This window comes from Myotis myotis, unplaced genomic scaffold, assembly GCF_014108235.1.
Source record: "Myotis myotis isolate mMyoMyo1 unplaced genomic scaffold, mMyoMyo1.p scaffold_m19_p_9, whole genome shotgun sequence".
NCBI classification, from domain to species: Eukaryota; Metazoa; Chordata; class Mammalia; order Chiroptera; family Vespertilionidae; genus Myotis; species Myotis myotis.
Genome location: NW_023416401.1, coordinates 89192250 through 89203996, shown reverse-complemented (window position 1 = coordinate 89203996; position 11747 = coordinate 89192250). Strand labels below are relative to the sequence as shown.

Sequence of the window (11747 nt, the reverse complement as noted above, 5' to 3'; positions counted from 1 at the left end):
GAGGCTCGGAGAAGAAGTCGGCTCACTGAGTCCCAGAATGGTGGCAGGAGCAGAGACGGGCCGGGCTGCAGGCCTTCGGGCCCCTATGTCCAGGGTACAATGTGAGGTGTTGGGAGGGGTCAGCCTGCTGGCCTCCAACCAGGCATCTGAGGAGCCCAGACTGCTTCCCTCATCTTTCTCCTCACCCCTGGCCCACACCTGGGTCCTGCCAGCCCTACCTCCCAGACAGGCAGCCGTGGCCTGCTGTCACCTTCCCTGCTGCGAGGCATCATCAGCTGCCCGTCCATGACCACAGCCGGCCCCACCTGGCCCCACCCTGCCTCCTTCCATCCCCTCCGCCCATGGCCACCAGAGGGATCTTATCGCATAAGCCAGGCCCTGCCCTTCAGGAGCCAACTGCCACCGGGGAGAACTGCCCCCCTCACCACAGCCCACGCGGCTCAGACCCTCGAAGAAGATGCGGGACGGGTGGGGAGGGGCTTGCGGAGGCTGCGATGCAGGGCGGAGGGTCCACTCCTCCCGGGCTGCGCCTGCAGGAAGCGTGGCCGCGGGCGGTAGGCAGGACACAGCAGCTGTGCCCGCCGGAGACCTGAGGGGCGTGTTTAGGGCAGCTGTGCGCTCTCCGTGACCTCACCGGTGTAGGCCAGCCACCCCTGCTGCCTCGTGCCCCTTGGCTTCTTCCAGGTGAGCACCCACCAAGCATGTTTGTGTGTCGAGGACTTTGCATAGTCTCTCCCGTCTGCCTCGCAAGTCCAGCACTTTCCATGCCCGTGTCCTCGCCACCAGTCTCCGCTCCCTGGAGCACCCTCCCCAGAGCCCATCTCTAGCCGGCCCCGTTCTACCCATTTCCAAGCCCTTTAGACTCCCGGGGGCTTCCTTTCTCCACGCGCCCCTTTCCCGAGTGTAAGCTCCTCAAAGGCAGGGGCTGGTACAGTGGTTTGGCACATGCCAGGAGCTCAGCAAATACCTGTGACTGCCTGACTTCAGAGAGCCCCCGGATCTGACCACGAATGACCAAGACCCCTCAGACAGAGGTCACGGGCAGCTCCCAGGCGGGCTGGACATTCTGGCTCGGCCGTGGCCAACGTGTTCTGAAGGTCATGCTGACGGCCAACCTCACGAATGGGGTCCCAGGGAGGCAAGTGTGTGCAGCCAAGAGAGGGGTTAACGATGATGCCTTTGGGGACAGCAGCAGGACGAGGTCACACCTGACCCACCCAATCGGAAGGCCTCCCCTGCAAAGGCGTCTGGGATTCAGACTGAGCATCTGACCTCATGGCCACGTGGATGGAGGGAGCCCTGCGGCTGCCAAGAACGCCGAAGTGCCCCGTGAAGCCAGGCTTGCCTGGCGAGCAGGGTCGGCATCCCTCCAAACGAAACGGGTATCCAGGATGTGGCCAAACGCAGGAATGTGGAGTAATGGCAAGTGTCTGCAGCTTGCGGGGTGGGAGCCACGAAACGGCCTGAAGGGAGGGGCGAAGGTTCCGAGGAAATTCCACAGACGCAGAAACAACCTGTCCACACTCCCCTTCAAGTGGGGAGAGCTGGCCAGCCCCGGCCCAACTAGAAAGTATGTGTGCTCTTTATCGGGACGAAGGGAAATCAACCTTATTTTTAGAAATAATAGGTTTTTGTGTTGTGGCCTTGGACCATGTGTGTGTCAGGAGACTTTATAGAGGAAAAGAAAAGGGGGGGGGGGGGACTAGATTCTAACCTGCCACCCAGGAGCCTATGCTGAGTACAGGTCTCCTGACCTCTGTGGAGCCTCAGTCTCACACCTATAAAACGGGGAGATAGCAGCTGGCCCCACCTCCAGCATCTAAAGAGGACAGATGATTCCCAGTCTGGAGACTATTCTAGAAAGTCATCGCCTCTGCCTTTAAGCACCACTAGGAACAGGTATGACTCAGTTACATCCAGGAGGAAAATGCCAGGGCACAGGCAGGCTTCCAGAAAGAGGACTTGGTAGTGGTTTCAGGGGACTCCATGTCTCAGCACCTGCAATACTTGCCCCAGGTGGGACAGCAGGGCACACAGAGTGCAGGAGGGAGTGGCTGGAGCTGGGGGGCCCCTGCCCAGCCCCCTCTGCTCCAGGCTGGAGAAGATGAGTCTTTATCACAAATGCCTTCACTGGACCGGCTGCCAGGTCGGCCAAGGCCCGAAGCTGCGCTCAGGTGCACTTGCTGTGCGGAGAGAGGAGCAGGCCCCGGGAGGCCAGCCCCGCAGGCTCATCCTCCTGCTGAGGCCAGCGGCCTTTCATATTGATCTGCCTGCCCTTCCCTAGCAGTCACGCTGCAGTGCTCTGACCACAGTCTGCAGGCTGACACTTGGCTCAGATTGGTCCAAGGCCATCCCCCCTCAGAGCCTCAGCATCCACTGATTACAGCCAAGTTCACACGTGAAGGGCCCTGGGACTGTAGGTCTGACTGCCCGGGGGCTGGAGAGGCAGAGCGTGTCACACCAGACCTCACTCACTTCTCACCTTGCAAGTTGTGGTTTCAAATGTCTGGACTCCCTCCCCGTCCTGCTGCCCGATTTCCCCATCACTTTCTGAGTCTGACTTGCTTGCGTGTCAGGGTAACACTGGTGGGCCACAGCGAGACAACCCCGGGGTCCTCCCATCAGCAGCCTGGGTGTCATCACCCTTGCCTCCAGCTAAGCTGCATTCCACAGGCCTGTGTGACCTTCCCAGCCAGGACCCTGGCCTCCGCCCCGGCCGCTGGAGGCCATGTGATCAGGCCGGCCTGCTGCAGGTCTGTGGGCGGCAGCACGCGGCAAGCTTGGCCCTCAGAGCCCGGGGCCTGTGAGACTGCAGGTCACCTGCCAATGACGAGCTTAGGGCGCTCCCAGGAGAGAAAGAGCACATCCAAGGGTGGGGCCGTGACCACACTGGAGCTCCCAGTGGCTTTTCAGGAACAGGGACGAAACCTCTGGGCTGAGAATGCAACGTCCGGGCTCCACCTGAGGCCTCGGCTGCTCGGACAGCCACTGCCGGACAGCCACTGCCGGACAGCCACTGCCGGACAGGTGTCCAGCCCCGTTGGGGTCCCACGGTCACTTCAGCACTCCTAAGGTAGCCACGGAAATTGCTGGAAGTCCAGGAGGCAGTCATTTTGATTTTTGATTGTCGGCTGGGCCCAGGCCCAGGAAGGGGCCTGCGGACCCCGGCCAAGGCCTGTGCGGACCCTTCCTTCGGGCGAGGCAGCGGCTCTGCGGCCCGGGCAGCAGGAGGGAGGGATGACTGTTCCGTTACAAAATCGAGGCCAGGGCTCCCCACTTCTGCTTTTAGTTCCGCATTTGACCCCGAAGAGCTGCGTCAGCAGGAAGTCTTCGCAGCATCTTGGAAGCCGGAATGCAGAAGCAAGGATTTCTGTGCCAAGGGAACCTGGCACTGCCTCCTCTGTGAGGGGCAGCAGTTCCTCATAGGGCCCGGCCCTCGCCAAGGGGGTGCAGAAAGCCAGGCCAGGGCAGGCTTCTGCGGGGACCGTGGCTTTCCTCCAGGACTTGGGGAGACCCCTGCCCCTTCCCCGGAGGCCCGGGCCCAGTGGGATGTCGGGACAGGGACACCTCTCCAGGGCTGAGGGTCTCAAGCATCCAGGCTGCTGGGACATTCGGACCTGTCGTCCCCGGCCCACCCCGCCCCAGGGCCCCTCGAGGTCTGGCTCCAATGTGCTCGGCAGGCCCCCAAACCACGTGGCCGGGGGCCAGTGGCGGGGTCAGGTCAGGGGTCTGGCTCCCCGCCCAGCGCGTGACCCCATCCCAGCCCCTCCCGCACGGGCTGCGGCGCGGCGGCTCTGCCCGCGGCCGGGGCGGGGCCGGGGTCACGGGGGCAGGAGCGGCCGCCCCGCCCCGGGGGTGTGTCCGGGCGCCCGCGCCGCCACCTTAAGGACCGGGCGGGGCCGGGCCGGGCCGGAGCGCGAGGGCCGGGAGGCGCGGGCGGAGGGGCGCCGGCGCGGGATCCGGTGCGGGGTTCGAATCGGCACCGTTGCGGGACGGGCGCGGAGCCATGGCGTCGTCGGGGCCGGTGGGGCCGCTGCTGCTGCTGCTCGTGCTGCTGCTGGGCGCGCGGGCCGGGCTCCCCTTCCGCCCGGGCCGGGGCTGCTACCGGGCGCCGCGCGGGGACCGGCTGGCCCCCCTGGGGCGCAGGTCAGCGGCCTGGGGCTGCGCGCGCGCCCGCCTCCTGGGGACCCTGCCGCTCCCGGGGGCGCCCTGCCCCCCTTGACCTTTGAGGGTCAAATCAGTGTGGGGGTCTAGCTTCTCTCTCACACCCGGGGAGCCCTGTCTTTGGGGCGGCCTGGCGGGAGCGGCGCACGTGATGGAGGCCCCGCCGGTGCGAGGCCGGGCGTCCTGACAGCCGGTCTTTCCCCAGGACCTACCCGCGGCCTCACGAGTACCTGTCCCCGTCGGATCTGCCCAAGAGCTGGGACTGGCGCAACGTGGACGGGGTCAACTACGCCAGCGTCACCCGCAACCAGCACATCCCCCAGTACTGCGGCTCCTGCTGGGCGCACGGCAGCACCAGCGCCATGGCGGGTAGGTGTGGCCAAGGCCTGCCGCGGGCTCCCCCCCAGCCCAGGGCCCAGCGGGATGGGGTGTCGGAACCCGCAGACCGATGCCGCCTCCGCAGGGACCGGTGACCCAGGCTGGTGGGTCCCCACGCAGGTGGGCCTGCTTCGCCGATCGGAGCCGTGACACGTGGCCCCTGGGATGGATCCAGATGTGGGAACACAGCGGCTCCCTAGGTGTCTCGGGTGGAGATGGAGCTGCTTTTGGACAGCAGTTGGCAGTTGCGTCGCGGCCCTTTGCTCGGGGACCTTGGCCGGCTGGCCTGTGAGGAAGGCAGCTCAGGTCAGAGCACCTGAGAAGGCTGCTGGGCCTGGCCAGGGAGGAGGGGGAGCCACCTCACCCCTGGAGGAGGGGTCTCCTCCCGGCAGAGGAGCTCGGGGCAGCCGGCTGAGGAGTGGCCTCTGCTGGGGTCTCCCTGGGGGCCTTGCCCCATCTCTTTTGGGGGACAGGAAGGAGGAGGAAGGGGGCAGGTAGGCTGAGGCTCAGTTGGGAGGTATAGGAACCCTCGGAGGAGCTGGGGCGGCCAGGAGCCAGACAGGGCCAGAGCTTGAGCCACTGAGTGGCGTGGGCAGCCTTAAGGCGGAGAGCGAGGGCAAAGGCCGGGCAGGTGGGCAGGGATGGGGCGCTTGGTTGAGGAAGTGAAAGGGCCCCAGTGGGGGAGGGGAGAGGAGGAGGCAGAAGTCCCCTGGGCCCTGTCCCCGGGGAGGGCCCTAGGGGAGCCTTGAAGAAGCTGGTGCGGGAGAGCGGGGCCTGCCTTTGTCCCTTCAGGATGGTGAACCTGCCACAGTTCTAGGGAATTTCCTGGACAGAGGACTGCTTCTCCCACTTTCTACTCAAACCTCCATCATTTTCCCCAGCAGCAGGGTTCTCCTTCCACTTTCATTGAGGAAACAGAAGTCTCCAGAAGGGGACTTCCACAGAGCCCGCCCAGCCGCCACCCAACACAGCTGGTCATAGTTTATGCCTTCCCTCTGGTCTCTGGGCGTCACGTGTGCGAGTCCCTTGCCCAGGCCACGCCTCCCTGTGCTCAGATTTGGCCGTCACTGAACCTATGAGCCCCAACCCACCTCCAGCCACCACTCTCTGCTGGCTCCCTGCTTCCTCTTCCCCATCCTTGAGCCCACTGCAGCCTTACCCCACTTCGTCGCAAGGTCACTGGCAAGAGGCAGCCATGCAGGCAGGTCCAGTGGTCAGCCCGGGCCTCCACCTCCTGGGCTACCCTTGCAGCGAATGCTTCCAGCACTCACCCTCCTCCTTCCCCGCTCTTCCAGGCTCCTTGTCCTCCCAGCTTCACTAATGAACTTCGGCTTCTCCAGGACCAGGTCCCTGGCTCCACCCAGCCTGAAGGCTCCTCTCAGCTTTACACCCAGCACCCACACTCCCTCTCACTTGGACATCTGGCCCCTCAAACCTCATATGTTCAGACCGAACAGTCCCTCCTTCCCACTACTGCCCTCACCCCTGTGGACCAAGGAATATGCAAACCTCTAGAGAATTTTTGTAAGACTTTATTTGAGCCAAAACTGAAGACAGTTACCGGGAAGCAATATGTCAAATGCCCCAGGTAGTGACATTTGGAATTAAGGGGGGAACATGAGCAGAAGTATAGGGAGGTGAGGAAGCAGGGGGCATGGTTGCAGGATTGTTAACCAGATCCAGTGCCTTCCTGGATGGTTGCCCTGGAGGGGTCTGAATAGAGGTGTTTCAGAGGTGTGTTCACCCAAATGTATAGGAACAATGGACAGGCCTGGCTTAAGGCAAAGAGAAATCCTTACTAAAAAGTTATATGCCTGGGGCTTCTCTGCCCACCATCACCTGCCGTTGCCATACCCGATTCCTCTGTTTCATATCCTCATACAATCCTGCAACAAATGTCGATTCAAAATATTTTTCGAACTCCTCTGCATCTTGCCACCTCCACCTCCACACCCAGCCTGAACCCCCACACCCGACACCTGGCTTCGTTCTGGAGCTGAAACTGGTCTCCCTGCTGTCCAATTGCAAACAGCTAGCCCGAGCCTGGTCAAACTCAGGACGGGTTATGTTTCTTACACCCCATTAAGATTTCCTGCAGATAAAACACAAAAGCCTTCCTTGGTCTGCCAGAGCGCCCTTCTCGTGGGCCCAGCGTGGTTGCCCCGAGCTGGAGCCTGCACTTGCAGACCCTCTCACAGGGATGCCACTCCGGCCTCAGCCACCCTCTCTGCATGTGCCCCGAGTTCTCCCCCCTCGGACTTCATGCTTCCACACTGACACGTGTTCATTGTCCTTTGTCCCCCACCATGTAGACCTCTGTGACAAGAAGCTTCTGTCAGGGGGAGGGTCCGGGGGCTGCAGGAGGGGAGGGCGGGATGCTCTGGGGGGCTGTGGAGGGCTCTGCTCATTGTAACGAGCTCTGACTTGGGGATGGAAAGCGACAGGAAGCCCTGAGGTAGCACCTGGCGGGTGTGTGGCTGTGAAATCGGTGGAACATGAGCAGAGGGGACTGGCGTGGGATTGGCTGCAGATCCAGGGGCCCCGGGTAGGTGCAGGGACCACCTGTAGTGTCCCTGGCTGCCCACAGTGGGGTGTGGGCCCTGCCCACAGGCAGAGTCAGCACTGACCAGATCCTGGCTGGCTGCTCAGAGCCCTGCCTCTGCCCCCCAGTCCCGTGGTGCAGATGCCACCAGCAGTGGGCGCAGTGCCCCCGGGACTGGTCCCGCCCAGCCTCCCAGGGGCTCACCAAGTGTCCCTGTCCTTGCTCCTGGCCCTTTCAGTTCCTCAGCGGGCACTTACCAGGTACCTACAGCTCGGTCCTGTCCACATGCCCTTCCATTCGAGTAGTGTGGCCAGAAACATCAGTGCAGGGAAGGGCCGGGGGACGGCTCTGGAGAGCCTCAGCTTCCTCAAGGCAGTCTGGAGAGGGCCCCCAGAGAGGCACAGGGGAGCCATGGACAGGCTGGGCAGCTGGGTGCTGAATCCCATGGGTGTGCTTGCAGATCGGATCAACATCAAGAGGAAGGGGGCATGGCCCTCCACCCTCCTGTCTGTGCAGCACGTCATCGACTGCGGGATGGCTGGCTCCTGCGAGGGGGGCAATGACCTGGAGGTGTGGTCCTACGCCCAGAGGCACGGCATTCCAGACGAGACCTGCAACAACTACCAGGCCAAGGACCAGAGTAGGGCTCACCCACCCACCCTACCGCCCTCTTCCCAGGACAATCTAGGCTTCTCTCCCTGGTGGGGGCACTAGGGGAGGCTCAAACCTGTGGGTTTGGGGGAGCAGGGAGCTGGAGCCCATAGTCCTTGCTAAGGGCACCAGAAAAGCCCTGGGCAGGGATCTCTCCAGACTTGTGTCCCTGTGGCGGGCTGGCCGTGGTTGTGGTTGTGACATGGTGGCTGCGTGGGCCTTTGTAAGAACAGCACAGGTGGCCATTATCCAGAGAAGAGTGAGTTTCCCGGGAGCGTGCTGAGCGCAGGCAGGCTGCTGCGAGGAAGCAGGCGGCCCCGCTGGAGGAACAGGGCTCTGGCCTGGTTCCCACCGCACAACCCTGGCCGTGTGCATTCAGGTGGACCTGGAGTCCAGAGGCCCTGCATGGGCCAGCTGACTGAGGCGGGCCTGGAAACCCTGGAGTTGGCACATTCCTCTGAGGCTGCTCCCCTGTGAAATGAAAAGAAAAAGTCCCCAATTGGCAGTTTTAAGTCACCTACCTTTGTCAGCTGGAGCAGAGAGCTGGGGCCAACTCAAGGGCTGTTTCAGGCAGGAGGGGGTTAGGGGGAGCCCAGGTGCCTTCCCACCCCACCCTCTCCTACAAAAGGGATTGCCTCGCCCCTGTGCCTGTGAGGCACACAGCAGATTCAGGGCCCATCCCACAGACCACCCTCTGCTTGCCTCCAGGGCCATATTGCCCGGCCACAAGGAATTCCCCCAGACTGGTTGGGCAAGTCTTAAAGTGGTAAACCCTGCAGGGATCTGAGAACCCCAGAGGGACAGATGAAGGGAGGAGAATGACAGCTGGGAACCAGGAAATCAGATGGGCCCTGGGGCCTCACTCTGACCCTCTGCCCTGCTCAGCCCTGAACTGGTCTCATCAGGGCTGGCCTTTGTAACCCTGGATGAAGGGCAGATGCAGCTCATCGGGAGCCTGGCTGTTTGCAATAAATAGTCTGGTCTTTGTATTTATCGAATGGTGGCCACTTGCTGGTTGTGCTGGGCATTTGGTGACCAAAGGACACATCAAGCCATTTTAACCTCAAGGAGTCGAATGTCCTAGGGGAGGAACCTGGGCTGATAAGAAACTAGAACAGCAACGTAGGTGGCATGAAAGCTGTGAAAAGGCAGGGAAAGGCAGGTGGGGTCTGAGGAACAGAGGCAGTGGGTGGTGTGGAGAACTAAAGGCTGCAGTTTTCAGTCCTACCAGACCTGAGGCCCTGAACCTAACTGTCCCCTATACCTGGGCGCCTGAGCATTAAAAAGAAAAAACCAACATGATATAGAAAAATGTTAGTTACATGCAAACACGTGGTTAGAATAAGATGGAACTTGGAGACATTGTAGAAAATAGGTCTACCTTTCATCTAGCGCCAATATTCCACCTTTGTGTGGAAATTACCGAAAAATCGGTCTGGTAGGGTTAAAGCCTAATTCTTGATACCACCTCAAACCAAAATCATCAAAAATGCTCCTTTTGCCAAACGATCAGCCTATTCACTAGTCATCTTAAGAGCTAACTCATCTTCCAAGCTAACCATCCAGTCACACTCTATTTTCAGCTATGGAGTTTGTGAAAGGGCCCTTCTCCAGGCCATTAAAAGAAAAAAGGCTGTCTCTTGAGTGCCTACTATGCGCTAATTACGTCCTGTGCTTCCCACCAAGGCCCGGGGCCGGGCTTTTCAGGACTCCTTTGCAGCCTAAGGAGCAGCGGGATCACACAGCGGTGGTGATGACTGGCAGTGTCAGTCAGGGAGCCGCGTGCAGGGTGGGCCTGGAGTGCTCACGGGTGGGTGACTGAGGGTGGTCCCTCACTGACTGTGTGTGCCCCCAGAGTGTGACAAGTTCAACCAGTGTGGCACATGCACGGAGTTCAAGGAGTGTCAGCCCATTCAGAACTACACGCTCTGGAAAGTGGGCGACTACGGCCCCGTGGCCGGCAGGGAGAAGATGATGGCAGAGATCTACGCCAACGGTCCCATCAGGTGAGCAGCCCCGGCTGGGAGGTGCCACTGCAGGCACGCCACCCCGTTCCTTCGGCGGGCTTTACTCGCAAGGCTCGAGACGGCTGGCCGCCAAGGGCGTTTTCTCAGGAGTGGAGCCAAGCTGGCCGTGGGCCCCTCGGGTGGTTGCTAGTGAAGGGCAGCGTGTGGAAAGGCCCCGGTTGCAGTGAGGGCTGTGGGCTGTGGGCTGTGGGCCGGGCTGGCAGCAGGCAGACTCACTTGCTGCACTATCTCAGTCAGATTTACTCTGATTCACAAAGTGCTAACTCCCTCTCTGCTTGTTCCCAGCTGCGGGATAATGGCAACAGAAAAGATGGTGAATTACAGCGGAGGCATCTACGCAGAGTACCAGGAGCAGAGCTACATTAACCACGTCATTTCCGTGGCAGGCTGGGGCATCAGCGATGGGACTGAGTACTGGATTGTCCGGAATTCGTGGGGTGAACCATGGGTAAGATGTTCCTGCTGACATTTCTCACATCCATGGTGCTGTGGCTTTGTGGCTTGGAGCTGGGCCCTCAGCAAGCGCCAGTGACATTTGGGGTCAGAAACTTGACTTGTGTGGGGGCTGTTGCTGTCCTGGGCATCGCGGTGCGTTGAGCAGCATCTTGGCCCTTAGCCCCAGATGCCAGTAGCTGCTCTCCCTGTCCCTCCGTTGTGACAACCAAGACCGTCTCCAGACATTGCCAGGTGTCTTCTGGGGGAACGGCCTGGTGGTGGGACTCGGCTCTAGAAGTTTCAGGTTAGCTAGCATATTCCTTCACAGCCATCTCGTCCTTTTTCCTGTCAGTTCTGGCTCCTCCCAGTGATCCTGTATAACTTTTCATACCTTTGATTTGGGTCACAAATGCAGGGGAGAGAAACTGACTGCCAGAATTTTAATTTCTAAGTAGTGTGAACCATTAGTGGTTTAAGACACAGACATTCGTTTTTGTGAAATGGGGGAAAGTGATTAATGTTGAAGTGCCACAATGTCAATATTTTGTATGTATATTCTTATTGATTGGCTGCCTCCTGCACGCCCCAAACTGGGGCTTGAGCCTGCAACCCGGGCATGTGCCCTGACTGAGAATCAAATCAGTACATAGGTTAACCCTTACCACTGAGCCATGCCGGCCAGGCACAATGTCAATATTTTGTATTAAATGACTACACATGGAGAAACAGGAGGAAGTTAAGTCATCTGGTCCAAAGCATCCATGTTTTGGTTCCATGAATTGGCCTTTGCCATGCAGGTACCTGCACCCCTCATGTTACATATTAACCAAGTGAGATACTCACAAAAGGTATTTGCAAGCAGGGGTCCCACATGGGGAAGGGAGAGGCAGGTGGTGGAGCCTGTGCTGAGTGACAGGCAGAGGGGGAGGGGTGTTCGGCGTGCAAGGAGTGAGGTCGGGCTGGGCGACCAGCTAACAAGTGCTCCTACTTGTCACAGGGCGAGCGAGGCTGGATGCGGATAGTGACCAGCACCTACAAAGACGGGAAGGGCGCGAAATACAACCTTGCTATCGAGGACAGCTGCTCATTTGGGGACCCCATCGTTTAAGGCAGATGTCTCAGAGAGCAGATCTTTAAGAAAATATCATGAACTTCCGTGGTTTGGAGGATTGGGAGCTGATGTTCAAATCACACTGCGAGGGCACTAAGCACCTGGCGGAGCACATCCCCCGAGAGAGTCTCAGAAGGGATGGCGTAAACCAGCCCAGGCCACTCCCCTGCAGGACTGCAGTGAACCATCTACCTGCCCAAGATGGGATTACAACACATTAATTATGTGAACTGCATTTCTGTCGATTGATGGTTTGGTATTTTCCTTTTGGCAACTGTAGTCTATAATGTGGCATTTATCACCAGTTCTTTTGTCACCTTGGAAGGAATAGGGAATAGAGGGAGACAGCAGTTTCAAATCGCCCAAGTGATGAATAAAATACGGGATTTCACAAGAGGATGGAGCCTGAGCGTGCCTTATTTACACATGGGAACAGAAC

At 59.9% G+C, this 11747-nt stretch overlaps 1 protein-coding gene across 1 annotated transcript; it reads left to right on the top strand.

Moving 5' to 3' along the window:
- The first annotated feature begins 3886 nt into the window (after nt 1–3886).
- On the top strand, nt 3887–11704 carry CTSZ (cathepsin Z). Its single transcript, XM_036322208.1, has 6 exons — nt 3887–4146; nt 4370–4533; nt 7545–7724; nt 9591–9741; nt 10048–10210; nt 11195–11704. The coding sequence occupies exons 1-6, from the start codon at nt 4007–4009 to the stop codon at nt 11303–11305; spliced, it is 909 nt and encodes a 302-aa protein (XP_036178101.1). The 5' UTR covers nt 3887–4006; the 3' UTR covers nt 11306–11704.
- Nucleotides 11705–11747: the final 43 nt, after the last annotated feature.

Coding starts and splice junctions, on each gene's coding strand:
- CTSZ (XM_036322208.1), top strand. CDS start 4,007: ATGGCGTCGTCGGGGCCGGTGGGGCCGCTGCTGCTGCTGCTCGTGCTG. Junction 7,725..9,590: donor CTACCAGGCCAAGGACCAGA/GTAGGGCTCACC, acceptor GTGTGCCCCCAG/AGTGTGACAAGTTCAACCAG. Junction 9,742..10,047: donor TACGCCAACGGTCCCATCAG/GTGAGCAGCCCC, acceptor GCTTGTTCCCAG/CTGCGGGATAATGGCAACAG.